Here is a 23,304-nt window from a genome sequence, read left to right as displayed (position 1 = left end):
TAAATAATGGTAGAACGGTTGTGAATAACGGTTATTTTTAGACATTTTTCACATCTGCCTTTTATAGTGCCAACATGCGCCACCAGGATGAATTCTTCAGACCTTCAATTTCACGCAAATCGGTACACAGTATCTCTATAGTCATGTGATCAAGAAGGATCCGTTTGATTTTTCATATTCCATCAACATTGCTGGCCCACAATAACCTATCTGACCTGGCGGAGACCTGCGCACATGTTCTAGTTATGTATTGGTCTTGGTTCAGCTCGTTGGAGCTCATGTTGTGCGTGCCATGACTCATCATGTGACGTCACGATGTGATGTTGCAGTGTTGATGAAATTGATTATTAAAGGCACGTCACAGTCAGAGCGTTCAGTGTGTAACCAGTGTGCAGGTGAATTACATTGTAGAAGAGTTTGGGTGATCCATAATAAAACTCTACTTATCACCTGAAGGTGTACTGTAGGTGTTGAGGTTGAATACACAGAGGAATAAAAAGAAACAGTATTGTTCCATTATGTCTGGTTACACGCCAGACGACAAGCTCCGTGTGGATCAGCTCCTGAAGCTCAGAAGACAATGGCTGAAGGACCAGGAGCTGAGTCCACGAGAGCCTGTGATCAAACCTAAAACCCCGGGCGCCATCGAGAAATTCTGGGCTAACTTTCTGCAACCCAAGTCTATGTGGAGGCTTTATACCTACAAGGCATACACAGCTGGAGTGTTCACATTCACACGTCTTTTGATACCTGCGTGGATTGTTCACTACTATGTGAAATACCATGTTGCTAAAAGGCCCTATGGCATTGTGGGGGTCAAACCCAGACTGTTTCCTGGTGACACCATTTTGGAGACAGGGGAAGTTGTTCCGGATCTCCCCGAGAGCCATGGCCACCACTGACAACATCAAAGAAATACTTCCATATTGTCTTGTGTATTATGGAGTAGCATGTACATTCAGATCTTACAGATTGGGTAGATTCTAGGGGTGTGCCGTCGGCCGATACACTAATTTCACCAAACGATACGATACGATATTTGGCTCACAACTTCGATACGATTTCGATACGATACGATACGCACTTTTTTTATTATGAAAAATATATGGGGGAGAAAAAAAGCAAATGCAAACAAATAATTCTGTTTTTGCATTATTCAGACATGCGAACTTGTAGCTTTTCAGCTACAATAGCCGTTTTGAATCCAAATAGGGCACCTGACCCGAAAAATAAACAACATGTTGTCACCCTTTTCACCTCGGGGCTGTTTGAATGCCTGATTATTATTATTGTAAAAAAAAAAAAATGAAAACGATATTTTTTTTTCTTCAAAACGATACATATCGTCACGAAAACGTATCGCGATATATCGCGGGACGATATATCGGCACACCCCTATTGTTCTCCTTTTTGGTAAAGTAGTTGTCAATACTGGGACACAGGGGGACACAGATAAGGGGGAAAGGCTTGAGTGACAGCCTGCATCGGAAGAAGAGGAAAGTGACTGCAAAATCCAAAATGTCAATTAACACACACAGGATATACTGTACAGTAGGCACATGCATTAGCTCCAAAGTTCATAACAGTTATATTAGTCCTACTGATGTGTAGCCTACTGCATGCCCCTCCCCCGGTTATACAATACCTGTTGTGCCGTCTGTCTGTGTCTCTTTTATGCCCCTATATGGAAAGTTCTGTATCTGTCTGTCCCTGTCTTTTCTATGCCATACATGGAGATCCCTGATGTCATCTGTATACTGTGTGCACATTAGGTTGCCACAGTCACCCGATATGTCAGTGTGGGTCCGGGTTGTTACCATATCTATCCATCCATTCATCCATCCATCAAAGAAGGCTTTCACATCACCTAATACTAACGATTATTGACTCTTAAGTCGTTATGGTTACCATGGCACTATTAGTCAGGTCATGTCACGGACAACCAGAAACACCATAATATGTCAGTTAACTCCATATATGTCTGTCTGACATCATAGATTCCATCCATATTTGGGCATGGCTGACATTAGGACTCCATATATGGATATGACTGAGTCATAGTGACATCACCAGGATGACACTAGCACTGTAGCCATTCCAACCATATAAAGGCAAAGTAATCTCAGATCTATGCCAAGAATCTCTTATTTAATTAACGTGAAAGGTAGGTTGCATTGCTCTACCAAAGAACAAAGTATTAATAATGTTGTATCAATGAGTGTTTAGCTTGAACGCTAAAAAACTACAAGTACCACCAGGCTACTACAAATCCTGAACTACTTCTGACGTCATCAAGGTGCGCCTCCTTGTTAGCGGCTATCTCTACTGCTATTCCAGACACATTTTAGTGACTGAAGACGTAAACATGCCGATGAAAGGACGGTTTCCCATCAGAAGGACACTGGATTATCTCCAGAAAGGCGACATTATCTTTAAGAACAGAGTGAAGATCATGACTGTGAATTACAACACGAGTGGACAGCTCAGCGAGGGAGCAAGGTCAGTGTTCTAACGTGACAGTGGCACTTCACTAGGCATATTATTCAACAGACAGTGGTGGAAAGTAACTAAGTACATTTACTCAGGTACTGTACTTAAGTACAATTTTGAGGTACTTTTACTTAACTGGAGTATTTCCAATTTTCAATACTTTTACTTCTCCACTACTTCTACTCTTCGAGGCAAATATTGTACTCCACTAAAATTATTTGAAAACTTTAGTTACTGGTTACTTTGTAGATGTTGACATGCATTACCCACTTCAGCACTGTATACATTTCGGCCATTTGAAAATAGAAGATCTACAAGCTCACAATTCAATACTTTTACTTCTGGAGTAAATAAAATTAGTACTTTTTGACTAGGCATATTCAACATCTTTATTGAGAGTTTTTATTTTGAAGAATATTACAGTACAGATTAATTTATGAGAATGTGTTATACCCTTGCCTTATACGATTAATTATGCCATAATATTCCCATCTAATCTAACCCTCTCTTTTCAGAAAGTTTGTGTTCTTCAACGTTCCTCAAATCCAGTACAAGAATCCATGGGTTCAAGTGGTCATGTTTAAGAACATGACCCCATCGCCCTTCTTGAAGTTCTACCTAGGTGAGAAGAAGCCTGTGTCTTAGTATTTTTCATCCTTCATTAACCACCTAAGCCCTATCAAAAGAGCAACTTCTAACTGGTCCCTGTACAAAGTCTTAAGCTTAACACCAGAAATTAGCCCCCCCAACTGTTTACTGCATGTATATTTCTCTTTTTTTTATTATTACAAGTATAGATTCTGTTTTCCATATTATTATATTTGTTTGTATTCAATGTCTAAATGAATTGAATTCACGTGACCACTTTTGAACTAAGCCCTCAGGGCTTGTTTGTGTTATCCTTTTAGCACCATTTGTATAATCGTGCCACTACCTTTTTTGCAAACTGTTAATAACGTATTCAATCAATCAATCAATCAATCAATCAATCAAAAAGCTGATGTAGATCTGACATCTTTTGAAAATGTTAGTCTAATGACATGCTGTGGGACGTCAGAGTGAAAGTGGTTAAAAAGTGGTTTAGCTCGGTCTGAATTGTTCTGTATTTTCTCCTACAGATGATGGGGAGCAAGTGCTGGTTGATGCTGAAGGAAAGGATTTCAAACAAATTTCACAACATGTGATGAAAATTCTAGGCAAATCAGAGTAAGTGATTTTCATTTTTTTACACCCGCCATTGCTACACAAGTTAAAGGTAGGGTAAGTGATATATGTATTTTTTTGTTAAAAAGGTTAAAGTACTATATTCTTAGTAATCATTGCTACAGAGCGTTTTTTTTGGTCACAGGGGTCTCTCCAGCTCTTTAGCAAACAGAATATAGTACATTTTCAGGTAGGTGACACATTTTAAGCCAATCAGGAGAGAGCACTGAAAATGCATTTTCTGTTTAATAAAGAGCTGGAGAGACATGGGAGACTCCTTATATGGACAGGACACTCTATAGAGCGTGCCAACGCGTCGTCACCATGGGGGGCGCGGCATAGTAGCACAGACATGTTTGTTTTGGGAAATGTTAAGTCAACCTGCTTTTTACCCCTCAAAGATGTCCGCTGCTACCAAAAGACACTTGTTGACGCCCCCTTCAGGATTTTTGGCACGCTCTATAGTAACGAGCACTATCAGAACATAGACCCATTTTGCAATTATTTGAGTAATTGCAAATCACTTACCCTACCTTTTTAAAACAATTTTAAATCTGAATCCTAGGACCTATTGAGACACCGGCTTCGGTGCACAGAATGGGACATTATCACGTTTAATCAGACTATTGATTGGTCTAAGTAGGTGAGATACTGACCTACCGACGGGCCTCAGTGGGTGTTTTGCCGTTTTTCTGTGGGTTGATGAAAGTTGGGGCAAACGCCTACCCCAAAACATGATTTACGATTATGTGCCTATCGGTGCATAACTCGGACGGCGCTGAGTCGGCTCAAGCAAACTTTTCAACGTTTGGCACGGCAACTGACCCGTTACTGAACAAACACTCTAGCATTATAGAGCGTTAACCTTTTAACAAAATCACTTTGTTTTAACCAAAGAATATCACTTGCAGCACCTTTTTTTTTAAGTTTTATTACCACATGACATGTTTGTAGATGATCTGTTAATTTTGTATTTCATCCCTCCCGGCACACAGAGAAGTGTTACAGGCGGAGGCTGATGCCAAGATGGAAGCTTCCAACCCTGCCAACTTTGGGCCCAAGAAGTACTGTCTGAGGGAGTGCATTTGCGAGGTGGATGGCCAGGTGCCGTGTCCTGGCACAACGCCACTGCCCAAAGAGATGACGGGCAAATACAAAAAAGCCCAGATGGCTGCCTTACAGGACTAAGAGGCTGACAAGAGCGATGGACAATAACTACTGTAAAACATGTAACATATTCTGTATGGTTCTTTTTGTAAGTTCATAATTAGTAGATAGTCCTTTTTCACACCTACTTACAAAGTACGGGTGCGTAGGAGAGGACAGCCAACGTAGAGAAGAAAAGTGGTGGTCCAACACAGTCTTCACAAAAAATATTTAATGAACAATGTTTCGGTCAATTGACCTTCAATTGATACATGAACATGATTGACCACACCTGGGTGTGGGCCAACTCAAGACTTGCCCCCGTCTGTGCACCTGAGACCATGAAGCCTCTGTTGTCTATTTTATGAACTTGATTCTGTTGCTTCTGTGTTTCTTTTAATGTTCTATATTTCCAGATTCACAAGATGGTGACACAAGCCCTTAACGTTAACCACTTTTTCTCTACGTTGTACATTCATAATTGACAAAAGACTGGAACATTGCTTTCAGTTTTGTAAATAGTGGCAACTGGATGTAATATGAGCTCCAGTTTTTCTGTTCGGATTATTTGTTTACACATACACAAATATGTTTAAGGAAGAAACCATGTAGTCTACACATTTTTGCCATATTGCGAAGGTGCCTTCTCATGGTAATAAAATTGAAGTGTCTGAAACAAGTTAGTGTCTCAATAAGATGGGTTCTTTAATGGAGATAATTACACCTAATTGTTTCCAAAGGTAACAAAGTGAATAGCCAACATTATCAAAAATCTGAACAAGTTATTCACATTTCCCCATAGTACATGTTTTATTATGTAAATGGTTTTAAATGTTCTGATATTACAACATAGATTAGTGGTGCCTGAATAAAAGCCAACACAAAATTGTTTTGTCTTTCAAATGAAATGTGGACGTCTTGAATAGCATGAAACCACCCTCACATTCAGACTGAAGCTTAATTTATACTCCCTCACACAACGGTGACACTGGCTGACAACTGATTTTTTATTTTAAATCGGTTATCGGCCGGCCGACCATAAATTAGGCTTTTACACAAGGTGAGATACAGTAGCAGCATTATCGGTGTTAATACTGAGTGGCACTATTGATTAGTGTCTTATAAACGAGTGCACAAAATCTTGTTTAATGATTCAACTTGTTCTAAGAACTTATGGTCCATTTCAAATGTCAGTGCTGTACTGTACAATGTACACACTATATAATAAACTAAAATGTACGTCATGTCCTGTTATTGTGTTGCCTACGATGAGTGTTATAAGTGCTTTGCAAATTATCATTTCTGAGTGACTTCGTTAGATTAGTTTTACAACAATATTGTAAACCAGACCGTTTTTTCTCCACGTTTTAATGCTCCATTGGATAAACAGTGTTGCATGTCCCAAAATAGCCGATCTATAAGCTCAACACATTGTGGATCAGCCATTTCCAGCATGTGACACCATCGTACCATGGAGTATACTTTCGGGTTTGTCTTGTTGAGAATCTTTGGTCTGAATAGGCTTTAGTGTATGAATGGTAGCTTTGTGTATACTGTACATATTCATAACAGGACTTAGCAGAGAGGGAGGAGGATGTTTCACAGAACTGGACTTAGCAGACAGGAAGAGTAGATTTGTTACATCTGAGCCTTGAGCAGTAGAACTACAACATTGTGTAAAAACGTACTGTAGAGGGACAAGAAACTAGACCCTTGCCTGCACAGAAATACAGCATCAAACAGCAATTCACAAGGATATCGTCATGAACACATAAATCATGCAACCTTAGGAAAAGCTACGTTAATGCATTCATTCTGTGCTTGGTGGCTCAAATTAGTACCACTGTAAACAAACAAAAGAAAAGCAGGATTTTGAAAATATTGTTTCACTTGACAAACCATGACAACATTTTCGTTCACCATTTCCAAAATAAGTCTTAAGGAGTTTAACCAGCGTTAACACCAACTATGACACACAGGCCTGAGATGAAGAGTGAGCAGAACGCATTTGAGCTGAATCATGCATTAGAAGACAGATAGACAAACACTAATTACACATGCTAATTTGTAATGTTGCATTAAAAATGCAAAAACTTCCATTGACAAATTAACAGCTGTTACAGCAAACTGCTTGAGATGAGCACGACATTCATCACAATTTTAAGTTATGCCTAGGGCTGCAACTATCGATAACTTTATTCTATCGATACAATCAAACAATCGATTATATTTTGTATATATATCAACAGATCTACGCAAAATAATTCGAATTGTTTTTGAGCTTGTAGATCAGCTATTTTTTTAATGGGGTTGAAAAACATAACAAAACTAAAAATGTCCCCCCATCCCCCCAAATCGATATTTTATTTTATAATCGATTAAATCGGTTAGTTCGATTAACTGTTGCAGCCCTAATTATCTCTGCCAGGCCAAAGGCAAGGGGGGAGATCATGTTTTCAACCCTGTGTGTTGGTTTGTCCGGAGATAATCTAATCTTGCAAACCGCTGGAGCAATCAGTGTTTTATATACTTTTGAAATATTTAACTTGAGTCCATTTTATAATATTTAAGTCAATGGGGGTCGGATAGAGTTGAAACTACCCCCAAATGTGGAGTCATACGTCCCAGATACGTCATAGACTGGACACATGGTCTGGCAAGAGATACAATTTGCAATCCACTGAGAGCTCTAGTTGTGCATGTATATTCAGTTGTACTGTAGTTCATGTACCTACTGTATTGTTAAGTAGGGCTAAGATTAAAGCCAATCTCTCTAGTTGTGCATGTAATCCTGTCAGGTATATTCTGTTGTACTGTAGTTGTACCTACTCTATTATTAAGTAGGACAAAGATTAAAGCCAGCCTCTGCTCTCTGCTAGCAAACATGACCTGTTCCTGCGATCGCGCAGTGTGCCTTGTGCTTTTCACCTGCAATTCCATTAAAACGAATATACTTTATTTAGCGACAATTCCAAATGGTGAAATTGAATTAGTAGCTTAAATATGCAAAATATACTTCAGGTAAATTAATTTCATGATCAATGTCCTTCAAGTGCTAAGTTTGCACAATTCTCAGTCTTGGACCCAACGTTTTTTATGTGCGATTTATTTTTGTTTTGTTATCAAATGTCAACTGGCTATTTGCCTATGTGTAGAGTAAGTATAGTGTTTGTTTGTTTGGTGACAATCACGTGGACACAAAATACAGTATTAGCCATAAACAGGGCCATAAGAGCAATTAAAACATCTCTCTTGTTTTGGGCCAAATCAACTTAATATGGCATAAAGCAACTTGTAGTTGCCCTGTGACATGGCAACATTTGTCAAATTTGATGGGAATTCCAAGACTGCCAAACTATGCATATCATAACTTAGTAGACAACTTCCAGTTCAAAAGACCCATTTGGCAACTGCATAAAAAAACAGGAATTATCCTTCAAGTGGTATTCTTCCCTTGTCTCCATTCTATCAAAACAGCTAACAGTTACTGCCAACACGCCTTCTACAAATGCATTTGTAGTGCTTGTACAGGATGGAACTTTCTGTAGACACTTCATACTCCTCAACTACTGAGATGCAGTACGTATCAAGTACAACTGACCTCGCCCTCACTGTGTGTGAGGGATCATTAGTCATTTAAAGTGAGCTATCCAAGTGGATGGAGAACCTTCGTTATAAGTAGCAGGTGATCCGGTGCGGTCGTTATGAGAACCATGTGTCAGCGTGTTTTTTTCTTCTGTTCCTGCAGGGTGTGCTGCAGCTCTCTCAGGTTCTGCGACAGCAGCTCCACCTCGTCCAGACGACTGTTTTGCTTGGCATCAAAGATGTAGGCCCTAATGTTGTCAATCTGCTGCAGGAGCAGCTCCTCCTCGATCACGTCGACGTCTCGCAGAACCGCGTCCTTGTCCGCCTCGTCAAATGGGTTGGTCGAGACCCCCGGGGAATTCCCAGAGGCCTGGGCGAAAGGGTTGCTGGCGTCGCTGTTCTCCTCCTCAAAAGGGTTGCCAGGCGTGCCGTCTGCCTGTCCCTCCTCCTCACCTTCGTCCTCCTCCTCGAAAGGGTTGTACTCTTTCTCTTTCTTTCCATTGGTTGCCCGGTGCTCCTTCCGGATCTCCTCGAAGAAGGGATTGGACGCATCCTCCTCTACGGGAGTGGAGTCCTCCTCATCGAAGGGATTGAGGGAGACACTGTTCTGTTCCTCGCCTCCAGGAGGAGTCACGTGTCCACCTAAGCTTCTCAGTCTTGGGGGCGACTCCTCCTGCGCCGTGAAAGCCGGGAACGCCCTTAAAGACGGCGGGCTCCTTTCGGCTTTGGGGGTCAGCTCCTCCGCTGGCTCTTCATCCTCGTCCCGCTGAGAGTTCCCTGCAGGGCCCAAGTCCAGAGAGTTCTCCCAGACGATGGAGAGAGCTGGGGCCGCGGGCTCCATCTCCTCTCTCTCCTCCCTCTCGCGGGCCTCTAAGCGCCTGATCTCATCCTGCTGCAAGCTCTCCTCGTTGGCCAGCTTCTGGGAGAGGGCGATGGCCAGGCTGGTCTGCTGCTGGTCGTACTCGTCCTGTAGCTGTCGCAGGTTCTCCTCCAGCATGGCCACCTCGTCCATCCGATGGGCCTCCCGCGCTTGACGCAGGAACGACTGGATGTTTTCTATCTGCTGCAGCAGCGGGTCTTCAATCTCGGTCCGCGTGTGGAGGGAGTCTGAGGAGGGCAGCCAACCACCGGCTTTGGTCATGCGTGGGGCTGTGGGGGCCTGGGGAAGCTCTCCGTTGATGTTGGAGACTTGACGGTTCTTCTCGGACTCCTGCCTCCTCTTCAGGGTGTCCTGGGCAACCTGGTGGCAAGAGAGGAATGTGAATGTACACATACTGTATACTAACTTCACAGGTAACTTAAGACCGAAGCCAAATGTGTGCACTTCATCACATGACGGAGCTGCTTCCCGAAAATCGTCAATTTTCAACGAGCACCGCATTGTGACAAAGACATTAACAGTACGTATTTATGACCTCCTCACCAATCTCTCCTGCTGAAGCCTCTTCTCTTGTTCTTGTTTCCTCTTTTCTTTCAGCTCCTCATACTTCTCCTTAGTGGGTAGAGACATCAAACCTAACAGCTTCTCCTAGAAAGTGGAACAAAATGGAGAACGGAGGAAGGTATACAGGGAGGTGTTTGGCACAGGGATAATGTTGAGAAGACAAAAATGTTTTCTGAACCACATTCATTTGATGTCAAATTGGAAGTCTCACCGTAACAAATAGTGTAGCCGTGTAGCGGACCATTTTCTGCAGCTGGAGGGTCTTGGGATGTGGCGGTGGGTCATCTTTCACACCGAGTGTTAAAATCCTCTTACTAACAAGAACACAAAAATCCATTTAATCCGGGTAAAAACTTTAACAAATGTGACCAAAAAACGAATGCTTTTCAAAGTCAAATCTGTTTAGACTTGGCATGATCTGCCATCTACCTCAGTGCATCAATTAGTTCATAGTATTTCTGTACTTCCATTCTCAGTCCACCAGCAGTGTCCAGATTGTATGTTGTCTCTCCAGCACTGTGGGTGTATGCAGCAAGAATTACGGTACAGTCATCAACAGACATAAAAAAAATACCAATTTCAGTAATTTCTCTGTTTAAAATGGCTGCCACATAAGGGGCCTTACTTGAGAGACTCGGCCATTCGGATGTACTCTGGAGCCCTCTCGTCCACTTTATCCATGCACAACCTCAGCCTCTGTCAGACAGGAAGACAAAATATGAGCCAGTGAATTGAAGGAAATACCTGAATAAATCACAGGAAGGAAGGAAGGATATAACAGAATAAACATAAAGATGCGAATACCGGAGTAATGCATGATGACGGTCTGCAGCCAAAATGCTTTGCAAGTCACAGCAGTGTGCATAATAAGTCCATTATTTTTAAATATGTGTTATGGTTTTTCAGGTGTGCGCAAGTTTCTTATTTACATTATTATGAGAAATAATCTTGCCAATTGGGGAATGTCAGGCAAACAATAAATGATGCAGTGTTGCAGGCCAAATGATACTTTGCGTAGCCGCGAGGTTATGCTAGCATCCTGACATAAATGTACAGTTTATTAAAGCTATGTTTTTGAAGTAATGAGGATACGAATGGATACAAAACACTTGGGTTTATACTCTGAGAGCTGTGTTTATAAACAGATTTTTTATGTGTAGTTTTGCTGTTGTTAATGAATGAACCACTTTTTATTCTTATCAATTCTTATCAATTCATCAATTATTCTCTACTTTTGGATTCTTCATTCACCGTAAAGGAATGCGACAAAAACAAAAACTCTCCATGTATTCACGGCTTCAAAGGGTGATAACTGAACTGAAGTCATATTGGGGGTGAAATATTCCTTTAAATACACATTCACTGTCCATGGACACTCGCGACTACGTGGCAAGTACAACCAGGCCTCTACCGTTCAGTTCTGCTGACTACCAATAACCAATGACCTTACCTCATACAGTTTCACTATGTCAGGCATGTGGTCTTTCTCCTCCAGCTTCTGCTGCCTCTTCAGCAGGGTGTCCATGCAGTGGTGACAGCAGCGGATCCTCTCGTCGTCCTTCTCCTCCAGGATGGAGGTGACACTGCTCAGGCTGCTGATGCTGCCTCTCCTGGAGCCCATCCCGCCACCACTACTCACAGCCGGGTACACCTGCTGGGCCTGGCCAGGGCTTCCAGGGACACACAGCGCCTCCCGGGTCCCACTAATTAGCTTATCTGGGCGGGGGCGGGCGGGGGGGACAAACGGAGAAAAAAGGCTCAAATTTCACACCGTGGTGGTGAACTGGCAGAAATGTGACTCGGCTCTACCCTGACACTGGTTATGATTGGATATGATTTCATTTAGCTAAGGTCCATGCTCTGCATTATAGTTTTGCGTTTGTCGTTAGTTTTTATTAATTCGTTTTGACTTTATGTTATCAATTTCAGTTTGTTATTGAAGATTGGCTAGTTTGGTTTAGTTTTTATCTTGTAATATGTGGCATTTTTCAGAGGTGATTCAGAAAGGTCAGAGAAGGTAGTTCACGTATATCTGCTGTTTTTTGAATAGCCAAAGAAATCTAAAAATGACACAGATGCGTTCCTTGTCTTAATGGGTTAACTCATGATACTCACAAGCCAACGGCAGGGGAACAAACTCCATGCACTTCCTGCACATGATGGACCCACAGAGACGACAGTGGTGCCGTCTGTTCCGCAGGTTGAACTTGTGCCCGCAGTCGGGACAGAAGGGCACATCCGAGTCACTCACCCATGCCACTACTGATTTCTCTATCGCTGTAATAGATACGGGCATTCGGTCATATTCGCTCATATTAAATGCACAACAAAAGGGAGAAAAAATATACAGAATGTCACAGAAAATCTATGAGGACAAACCTCTGATTTTGGCAGCGTCCGAGTTGGTCCGGTCAAAAGACGTCAGCTGAAAATAAACGTTTTTCTTGGTAAGGGATGAGTTGGTAGCATTTAGTCTATCGTGAAACAGTGAAAATAAAGTAATTGGTATAAACGAGTAGCGATTTGCTGTTGCACCTTCTCCAGACGGATGATGAGCTTATTGACCTCTATGACGTAATGATCTATCCTGGCTGCCCGGTGTTTTTTGAAGAAGTCCACATGGTTCCTGGTTGCTCCTACCAATGAGACAAAGAAAAAGGCTGATCAATGGAATATATTAGCTAAGCGGTGCAAAAGTTAACAACATGAACCTTAGCATCCCTATTCTGGGGGGCGAATGTTCGGCGCCAGCAAAATTGGTTGTAGACGGAAAAAGGGACAGGGCCGATAGACCCCTGGGGTACTCTGTTCAATGTAGTGAATGGGTTTAAATGGGCTAATCAATTTAATCACTTATGAAAAATAATCGATTTAAATAATATAATACATTTTTAAAAACAAATGTAAATAAATATACATATATATTGAATACAATAGCAACAAATTGTGAAAAGAGCCGATCTACAAGCTTGTGAGCATGTACACTGGCAATTTTCACTGTTTTCTTCAGCATTGTACAACAAAGTATTTAATAGGCCTTAAGTGGTTTATCAGATTAATCTATGTAGTTGATCATATTTTTGGGCGGTGAAACCGCCCCTATAAGTGAGATTTGGAAAAATGTACATTTTCCTGCGCTGTGATCTGGGCCCAGGAAATTTGTACAATTATCCTGCGCTGTGATTGGCCAATCACAGTCTATTCAGGACTGTGATTGGCCAGTGTCACATGACACATGTGCATAGCCCTATATAAGTAACCATAACTTGAAAAAAAACAAAACTTGTTTTTTTTCAAGTTATGGTTTCGTCCATCATAAAGAGTGTTTCAATAAATGTATTTATCTTTTGTACATGATTGGTTGACTCCATTCAGTATTGTGATTAGCTAGCAAGACACCGCCCACTTCACACAGGGTGTGATTTTTTGTTGATATATAAAAAATTAAATAAACACGCTTCTCCATTATTCGATTAATCGCTGAGAAAATAATGAGATAGTTGCAGCCCTAATATTAGCAAGATGTGCTTTGCTGCTAAATGACCTAATAGCATTAGATACAGTACAGTATGTCCAAGCAGCATTCATTGTATTCAGGTTCTCACCCAGTTCCTGAGGCTCCCACATGTATGGGTCCACTCCACCATAGTAGAAGGACTCATAGCTGCCTGTGTCAGGCCTGTCTTCTCCATCCCGCTTCAGTAATTTGTCTTTGGCTTTCTTAGCCTTCTGAACCAGACCTATAAACAAGTTGGCATGAGAGTAATGTTAGCGATTGGTAATACTGTATATAGGCATTTGGCTGTTCTAACGTTGTTGCTTCATTAAAGGGTTTAAATAGACGACTGTTGCTCGTCCAATCCGATTATTCTCAACCTTTTTTATTTCAAGGACCCCCATTTGATACAACCTCTATTTACACACAGTCAAATCCTGTGTTAAGTTTAACTGGGAGAGTGGAGAAATGGAACCTTACAGTCCATTTGGTTCCATTTGTACACTCTCTTGAGTTACAGACATGTAAGGGTCAATTTGATTGCCAAATCGTTTTAACTGGGGACCCCCTGGAACCCCGTCAAGGACCCCTGGGTGCCTGAACCCCATGCTGAGAACCAGTGGACCAGTTGACCATTCAAACCCATCCCTAATAAACATACGGTTCAGAAGAGAAGGAAGACAGATTACAATGATTAGAGGGATTACAAGGAAGAGGGATTATTATTACAATGGGAGGGGTGAAAGGTGGCTTTTTCTATTGTCAATTCTTCCATCATACCTCCTTTATCATTGATATTTTGACAGCAGCCATGAATGAAATCAATGAAATTGCAGGGCAAATAGGTGTGTTACCAATGATACTAATTAAGGGTGTGTTCCATTCAGGTCAAACAGAGTCAGGGTAATACTAATTGTGCTTGTTGGCTCACTGGATGGAAAGGCTCTGCTACACTAAACAGAACCATATTTGATGTCAATATGGCTGCCATGAAAAGGTTATATTGTTGTTTGTCCAATTAAGTGTCAGAGAAACCGATGTTCTATAGTGAGATACAAAAAGACACTGATATATATATATACTCAAGGTTGCGTATGGACTCACTTTTGAGCTGTCCCTTCATATGGCGGTCCTCCCCTGAGTGTTCCTCTTCATAGTGGTCCTGGAGTTGGTAGAATGACTGCAGGTCCTTCAGACACAGAGGGCAGAGGAAGCCCTCCTTCATCTCTGCCCCTTCAAATGGGGCTGGGTAGCCGGAGGCCATGATGACAAGACTTGGTTGGTGTGCAAGACTGGAGAGGAGATAATATCCAATACGGGAGGATCCTGCTTCAGTCTGCACAGCGCTGGGTGGGCAGCCCACCCCATATCAGCTCCATTGCACCAGAGGACATCAGGACAAGGCTCCTGGGATCACAGCAAGGTAGTGTATTAGTCAACCATGCACTACTAGACTCCTGTTGAAGACTGGGTGGATTTGTGGCATTTAAATGGTTGTAGGGGCCGGGGGTACCTGGTGGTGCACTTATAACTAGCAGCAAGATGCGCTACTGTATCTGCATCTACTGTAAGTTGAAACGAGCTCCATTGACAGCCAATTCATGAAAAGTCTTATCTGAATAAACGCTGATAAACTCACTAATATGTAAACTCTATGGCCAGCTTGGATTATCCTCTTTGTCAAAATAAATCCACCATTGTCATGTTATGAACAACTTTCTGTGTAACTGCATATAGTGCCATTTCAAAACAGGTGGTACACAGGATTTACAACTTCCCAAACCGAACACCGTCAATGGAGCTGGTTGCAACTTAAGATTCAGATAGCATCAAAGTTGCTTGCGGCTAACTGATGACATGCTTCTTGTCAGAAGCACCCAGGACCTTTCTCTCTACCATTTCCTATTCCATTTTGTAACTAGAAGGGTTGTCACAATTACAAATTTAAGCCTTTTAGGCTTCGTAATGAAACATTGCACAGGGCAGATATGACAAATAACTAATACAAAGAATTTATTGACATATTTAATCATTTTATACATGTAAAAAAAAAAGCAGAAATAACTGATCTACAAGCCTACAACACGTCACGAAGTGATGCGTTGTAAGCTTGTAAATATGCTATTTCTCTTTCTCTTTTTTTTAAAAATATGTTATTATGACGATTATGCAAAACTAATTGCGATTATGTAATAATTGTGACAGGCCTAGTAACAAGTGATTTTACAAGACTTTTAGTCATTTGTGCCTACTTGAGTAATGCACCATTACCTTGCTGCAGCTAGAATGCATCAGAGTTTAAAGGCCATTTCACACCAATAATTGGTGTTATGTGGGACTGGCCTTAAAGGGGTAGTTCACCCCCAAAATGACTTTTTTTCTATGGATTACTCACCCCATGGAGCCTTGAATTCATGGATTTTTTTTTGTTTTTGTCGCATTCCTTCCTATATTATTTGATTATAATAAATTTTGCCCCATTGATTCCGGTAGGAGACACAAATGCATTTGTGTCTCCTACCGGAATCAATGGGGACAAATTTATTATAATGAAATTATTGGCTTAGGAATGTGACAAAAACAAAAAAAAATCTATGAATTCAAGGCTCCATGGGGTGAGTAATCAATAGAAAAAAAGTTATTTTGGGGGTGAACTACCCCTTTAAAACTTTTGTTGCAAAGAGTTGCGACTAGTTGCAGCGATTCTGACACTATTGCATATCTATCATAGATATGCAAATGTAAGAATCGATAAAAGAAGCATATCTATGATAGTCTCGATCCAAGGCTAGGCACATGAAATTACATTAACGTGCACTGTGGACTTTGCATTGCAGGCTATTTCACGCACAACAACATAAACACAGTTTACTGTGAGACTATCCAAGTAATTGCAGACCTGGTCCAAGTCCAATGTTATCACAAGAAAGGAGGAAATGACCTACCTGGATTGTATTTTAGAGGTATATCTTTCCAGTGAAAAAATGGCAACTAAAGTAATCAAAAAAGTCAACCATAGTACAAGATTTTTGTACAAGATCTCCTCACTGGTCAGTAACTAAGAATACATACATTGAGGACTCTAGCAGGAGCACTCAGCCAATGTCACTTCGACTATGCACACACCACAAAGGCCTTAAAAACAAGGCTCCAGACAGTCCAGACATCCCAAAACAAACTGGTCAGACTACTGCTTGGCCTCACACCTACAACTCATCTAACCCCTGCTCATTTTTGCTAGGGTGGGATGCCTCAGGGTAGAGGACAGAGTACAGCAACTTGCAATGGGCCTGGTCTACAAGATACTGACTACACCACAAAGACACCTGTCAAACTACTTCAAAAACGTTAAAGACGTCCACAAACAACACCAGAGGGAGCTCCACAAATCACGTTCAACTCGGATTTGGCTCAAACAAGGCTTAAATTCGTTCTACTGCTATGCCACCAAAATGTGGAATGCCCTACCAACAGTCAAAAAAAAAGTGTGAATCCTTACTCTGCTTCAAAACCTCTGTAAAAGAGCAGTTGCAGAGCAGGTGCAGCTGCAATTCGGAACTGGCCCCTGTAAAAGAATCAAGCCTATCACCAGAAATGCCCCCCCCCTACAGAACTGTTTACTGTACATATTTTTCTTTTTATTACTACTCATTTATATGATGTTTCTGCGTGAATTGAGTACAAAGGACCCCTATGGAAACAAGCCATAGTGATTTCTTGGGTTTTAATTATCCTTTTGGCAGACCTTGTATAGAACTGTACTTTGTGCTTTAAAAAAAAAAACTGTTAAAGTATTCAATCAATCAATCAAAAGTAGTAATGTTGCTACGTGTAAAGGGCCATTCATACTGAGTATTATAACTATAAAAATACTTTTAAAAATAGTTTTAAGCCAAGTGGGTGGCAGAGTTCACGTCACCAACTAACTATAAAGAAAAAAATACAATTGTGAACGATATAGTTATGGTTATCTTTATAGGTATAGTGCTAAGTGTGAACGGCCCTGTAGTCAGCAAAATCATAATAATAGTTGGGTAAAATCTATATATTTGAATCAGTGAGTTGGCTAACGCTACCCTAGTGCTGCAGACAGCATTGCAACGACTACAGAGCTACGCCTCGTTAGCTTTAGCCTGTTTCTCTGCTGTCTTGTCAACCAAATCATAGAAATAATGCGTTTTATACGCAAATAATGCTCAAATCCCCCCCCCCCGCAAAGACAAAAAAAACAAGGTGGCGTTTATACTTACAAATGTACAGAACGACAACAACTGTATTGTTTGGGTTATTTTGACAGCTTGAAAGATCCAGCTGCAGCATAGCAGCCCTGCCTAGTCATGTGACTAGCATCCAGTTGACGGCATAGGATGAGGGACAAACGGTACCAGTCGCAAACAGTGGTGGAAAAGGTACTCTCTTTTTTTTTTTTGTATCAATACTGCAATAGAGAAACCATCTATTGAGTAAAAGTCCGGAAATCAGAATTTGCTTGAGTTAAAGTACAAAGGTATAAATGACATAAAAATACACTTAAAGTACCAAAAGCAGAATGTCCCATTTCACAAGGTATCATTATGTATAAAATGTATTAAAATCTTTTGAAAATAGCAGATCTACAAGCTCACAACATGTCTCGAGCTTGTAGATCGGCTATTTTCAAATAGCCAAAGTTTAAATAGGGGCTGAAATGGTAAATGTGTGTTTTGTACTTAAGTACAGTACTTGAGTAAATGTACTTTGTTACTTTTTTCCACCACTGGTTGTGTGTGTGTGTGTGTGTGTGTGTGTGTGTGTGTGTGTGTGTGTGTGTGTGTGTGTGTGTGTGTGTGTGTGTGTGTGTGTGTGTGTGTGTGTGTGTGTGTGTGTGTGTGTGTGTGTGTGTGTGTGTGTGTGTGTGTGTGTGTGTGTGTGTGTGTGTGTGTGTGTGTGTGTGTGTGTGTGTGTGTGTGTGTGCCTGCGTGCGCGTTTTCGTTTTCTCCCCAGTAGGCAGACTATACGCCGGTTGGCGTATTGCTGCCCACCACTGTTGGTCTTGGGTACTGCCCACTGTTCATATAATATCTAATATAATACCAGTCATTTAAAAGATGGTCCCCCATGAGTGTATCTATACTATCTGTCCTTACACTTTTAACCACTTAAAACCTATAGGCCTAAATACAGTTCGTTGACCAGTATACAGCCTACTTGGTCCCTTCCCCTGTCCCCGCTCTACACTAAATCTTTCCGCAGAAAATGATCTACAAGCTCACAAAGTGTTGCATATTATGACATGCCCAGAATAGTGACGTTAGTGTTCGTGTGGTTAAGGTGTTGTAGGCCTGTAGAGAAGATCAAATACATCATAGCTTTTTACCACTTGCACATTGATGCGTCACAGCCAGGTCTGATCAGAGTTCTCATAGAAATGCAGGATAGGATACCCCAGCCCAATATCTAGCACTCAACTGATTGTGAACCAGGGACCTGTTAGCCTGACACTCAGCCTGAGGTTTCATTTAGTTTCACTCCAGAATGCTAGGCTAGCGGTTCAGGGGCTGGAGCCAGACTACCAGCAGAGTGGACCACCATCCTGATTAGAAATCAACCTGGGGAGTGGGACCACTGTTGTGTCAGGTGGGGATATAGGTTAAGATTCTGGGTTTTGTTGCACAGTTGCACAGTCTGTCTATTCTAGGCTATAAAGCGGTGGACAGCATCACATATACCATTTGGCTTCAACTTTACCCTGTACTTATTCTTATGCCATGTGGAAAAAGTACTCTCTCTCACACTGCACTGTAATAAATTTCAGTGCAAAAAGTTAGGTCAATTCACTTCTTCTCTTTAACTCAACGAGCTCTGATAAGTTTAGGAATTTAACTTAAATTAATGAATTCACAGTCTCAAAAGGTTTATGTCAATTCACTTCTTCTCATTAACTCAATGAGCTCTGATAAGTTTAGGAATTTTAACTTACATTAATGATTTTTCAAAAGTTAAAATTGCTTTCATTCATTGTGTTGACTTTTGTCATGTTGACTGAACTTTGGTCTTATATGGGACTTATCGCTATGAAATAAAATACAAATAATGATATTGTTATTATTAATAATGATAATAATAATAGTAATAATTCTTCCTTTTATTATATACATGGGAAAAAATGCCACTGGGGAATGGCAATAAGTAGTTATCTTGCTTTTGATTTTGAGATAAGGCTGTTTATAACATTTCTAGGGGCGGCCATAGCTGAGTGGTTAGTGAGCCCGCCTAGGGAACCAGCTGGCCCTGGTTGCCCCAGGTTCGATTCCAGGCTATCCCAGCATATGTGCCGATGATATGAAATTTGTCCCTGAGCAAGACTCTTAACCCCAATTGCTCACAGGTTCTCATTGGAAACAAGACCGCAAGGACTTTCATGAACGACCTGTTAAAAGGAATTATCCTTATCCTACATGGTTGAAACATAATAATAATAATAATAATACTAATAATAATAATAATAATAATAATAATAATAATAATAATCCTAGAAATACAACTTCCTTTTTTTATTCATGGGAAAAAAAGTATCTTATGCTACTGTGGCTGTTTAAAAAAAAAAAGTAAAATATACTCAATATAATTGTGTCCTTGATTTTGTGGCTATTATTTGAGTTAACATTACATAAAAATATCTATAATTGGAATGCACTCATTCTAGTTAAATAAAATATAATGATTCTGAGAATGATATTTAAATCTAACTTAATTTTATCTGTTAGTTTTTAAGGCTGAAATCATTCTGAGAATGTTGTTTGAATCCAACTTAATTTTATTAAGTAAATCTTACAGAGCTGAGTAGTTGACTCCACCCCTTTCCCTTGATTGGTCAAATAACTTGATCACCAGAAGACATTCATTTCACTTATTAATCGCTCTGTCTGAGGATATCTTCCATTTTAAGGTCTACCCGGCAACATATTCATGATGCAAAAATCAACAATACACACTCTACTGTTTTTAAATACAAAAAAAACGTTCATTTATCCAATTTTGAGCAAGATAACTCCAAGTCCCAGAATTCCATAGTGCTCACTTCCTGTCAGAATGCGCCTTTTTTCCACACTTTCTCCTGGAACGTTCTGGTACAGAACAACCAACCAGTTCACACAACTCAAAAGAAAGGTATGTGCTCTGCTTTTCTGCCGTTTTTGTTGTAAATGTGAATATAACACATGTAAAATAAGTGTGTTAACGTTGTTAGATTTGAGAGTTGTACTGTGGGATAATATGATATGGGCCAGCTTCATGAAGCAACATTATGCTAATGTTGTGCTAACAAATAGCCGATCTAAAAACTCACTGTGTAATGTTTAATGTGGCTGGGTGCTTCACGCTGTTAAACATGTTTAATGCACGATATTTTTTGCATTTCATACATTTTTACCTACTAGCTGTTGTGAGCTTGTAGATTTGCTATTTTGGTTCTTTGTGTATGTCGGACTTAAGCGTTGATTGTAGCGTCAGTTTTTCAGTTATCTTGGAATGGTTTGCATCATTTTAATCACAAGGCCCGTACCTTTAAAATGGTATATAGGTTGACTAGGTAGGTGATACACACACTAGTGTACATGTGTTTGTTTGTGTGGAAAAAATGCAAAAACCGCTTGGTGTTGGTGACCTGGTTGCTTATTTCTGACACAACCTGGCAACACAACCTGGCAACCCCAGGTTGGCGAGGGCCATGGAGGATCAACATAAAAACATTTACACGACAGTTTTAACAAAATATGATTGTTTTTTGAGATTCACATTAGACACAAGCCAACAGACAAGTGTTACCTTTCAAAACGATCGGGTAGAAATAGCGGATTTTACCGCGAATTCGCGATGTTTGGATTGAAACTGAGGACTTAGTTAAAGCAATGCAAGCAGCTCTAACCTACTGTTTATGCATTTATTTCATGTCGATTTAAGCTCTGACATTTATGGTCTGACATTTATGTCAGACCTGGTCTAGTAGGCCTCTGTGAAGAGTGTGACTTGGCTATTGACTCATTTTGAATTAAAACAATTTTCTTCCTGACTTTTTCTGCTTTTATGAACAATGGCTTTTTGAGAAACGGTCACATATGTCCACCTGTGTCTCACCGGCCTTTTTTTCCCCTTCAGGAGACAGAAGAAATTCTGCCAAGTCATTCTGCCTCATTCCTTCTGAAGGAAATTGTGTCTAGGTGTGTATATTGATCTTCACATTTACAGATTTGTTAAAATATATGTACAATTACTTTCTAACCCTCCTTTTTTTTCCCTTTAGTGCAGAAGCACCACTGCTGTTGTGTGTGTATATTGCTCAATGGTCAGACCTTTGATGTCACGACAAAGGTGTCATACATTGAAACTAGCCGATCTACAAGCTCACAACACGTCGCATCTGTGACGTGTTGTGAGCTTGTACATCGGTACCGATAGATTACAGCATGGATATGCAGCCTAGACATTTGATTGACACAAAGATGGTTTTCATCTGAAAATAAATATTGTGAAGGCATGTGTTATAGCTACGTTGTTTTCGTTATGTTAGATGCCGTGGCAGTGTAAAAAGTGCGGATTCAGAGGGACAACCAGGGGTAACCTTCTCCAGCATTACCGCTTACAGCACAGGACATTTGAGGTTAGACATGTGCCATGTCTACATTACAGTTGCCCCTGCTCTTTTAAGACACTGAGTGCTCTCCGGAACAAGACCTTTGCCCTCAGACGACATGAAGTCATCAATCTGTGTCCAAGTGTTCCAGCCATGATGGACCGTTGGCCTTCCCTGTTTGACCCTTCTCAGGTGAGTTGCCATTTTAATCCCTGTTAAGTTATTTTGGTTAAAATAATTACTATTGTGATCGCAATCATTGCTATAAAAGTTTTCCGTTTCTTGGATCCCTACAGCTCTTTAATAAACAGGAGAATAATTGTCAGGTCAGAACACCAATGTTATCCATTTAGGAGAGAGCTCATTCAGAGTGCAGGACAAACGAGTGAAATATGAAGTGATGACAACAAAGAAAATCTGAACTGGTACACTATTACATTTAAACGGTTATCAGCTTATAAATTGGATGTGGATGAAATTGGCAACCCACCTGAAAATGTATTTTCTGTGTATTCTGCTCTCCCTGCCCCTGAATCCTTTGCTCTTCTATCCCCTGATACCGCCACAGATCTTCTTTTCTCTACTCTATCCTCTTCTCTCGACCATCTCTGTCCCCTCACCACCAGGCCTGCACGCCAAACTCCACCTGCCCCCTGGTTGTCGGACTCAGTGCGGACTGAGAGGTGAGAAGACCTTCTCACCTTCCAATCTCTCATTTCTACTTTTTCCTCCTCTCTATCAGCTGCTAAAGCTGCTTTTTTCTGCACTAAAATTCAGGCTTCTGCTTCCAACCCTAAAAAACTCTTTGAAACTTTCTCCTCTCTCCTGCAACCACCACCCCCTCCTCCCTCCTCGTCCCTCCTCCCTCCTCGTCCCTCCTCCCTGACGATTTCGCCAACTTCTTTGACAAGAAGGTGAACGATATCCGATCCTCCTTCCCTCCTCCCCCGGCTGGTGCCCTGCGCACTACCCACACCTGTCTGCCTGCCACCCCCCCCTCTCTACCTTCATCTACTCCTCTTCCCCCCCCCATCCCCTCTCTATCCCACTTCTCTCCCCTCTCCCCTAACGAGGTCCTTCTCCTTGTTACCTCTAGTCGCCCCACCTCATGCTCTCTGGACCCGGTCCCATCCACTCTGTTGCAGTCTATTGCACCTGAACTTCTTCCCTTCTTAACCCACCTTATTAACACCTCTCTGACATCTGGCTACTTTCCCTCTACTTTCAAGACTGCCAGAGTCACCCCCCTCCTGAAGAAACCGACACTTGACCCCTCTGAGATCAAGAACTACAGACCGGTTTCCCTTCTATCCTTCCTATCTAAAACCC

General features: G+C 41.1%; 3 protein-coding genes across 4 annotated transcripts; 2 read left to right on the top strand and 1 right to left on the bottom strand.

Moving 5' to 3' along the window:
* Window positions 1-518: 518 nt before the first annotated feature.
* LOC308096553 (NADH dehydrogenase [ubiquinone] 1 beta subcomplex subunit 6-like) lies at window positions 519-902 on the top strand (the record flags this gene model as incomplete). Its single annotated transcript, XM_080443970.1, has 1 exon — window positions 519-902. One exon carries the CDS (start codon window positions 519-521, stop codon window positions 900-902), a length of 384 nt encoding a protein of 127 aa, XP_080300096.1.
* Window positions 903-2,296: 1,394 nt separating this feature from the next.
* Window positions 2,297-5,845, top strand: mrps25 (mitochondrial ribosomal protein S25). The gene is made up of 4 exons (XM_080445015.1): window positions 2,297-2,499; window positions 3,006-3,112; window positions 3,609-3,696; window positions 4,689-5,845. The coding sequence occupies exons 1-4, from the start codon at window positions 2,366-2,368 to the stop codon at window positions 4,879-4,881; spliced, it is 522 nt and encodes a 173-aa protein (XP_080301141.1). The 5' UTR covers window positions 2,297-2,365; the 3' UTR covers window positions 4,882-5,845.
* Window positions 5,520-17,702, bottom strand: rbsn (rabenosyn, RAB effector). Of its 2 annotated transcripts, none has more exons than XM_080444965.1 (12): window positions 17,623-17,702; window positions 14,469-14,771; window positions 13,474-13,608; window positions 12,404-12,504; window positions 12,248-12,293; window positions 11,984-12,145; window positions 11,319-11,584; window positions 10,494-10,564; window positions 10,298-10,384; window positions 10,080-10,182; window positions 9,848-9,952; window positions 5,520-9,664 (listed from the first exon to the last, which is right to left on the bottom strand). In XM_080444965.1, the coding sequence occupies exons 2-12, from the start codon at window positions 14,626-14,628 to the stop codon at window positions 8,558-8,560; spliced, it is 2,343 nt and encodes a 780-aa protein (XP_080301091.1). In that variant the 5' UTR covers window positions 14,629-14,771; window positions 17,623-17,702; the 3' UTR covers window positions 5,520-8,557. The 2 variants fall into 2 exon arrangements, with proteins under 2 accessions (XP_080301091.1, XP_080301092.1); XM_080444966.1 differs by having other exon boundaries at window positions 17,615-17,697.
* Between the last annotated feature and the right edge of the window lie 5,602 nt (window positions 17,703-23,304).

This window comes from Gymnoscopelus braueri (genome assembly GCF_963280865.1).
Source record: "Gymnoscopelus braueri genome assembly, chromosome: 12".
Taxonomy (NCBI): domain Eukaryota; kingdom Metazoa; phylum Chordata; class Actinopteri; order Myctophiformes; family Myctophidae; genus Gymnoscopelus; species Gymnoscopelus braueri.
This window is presented reverse-complemented; position numbering and strand designations above follow the sequence as displayed.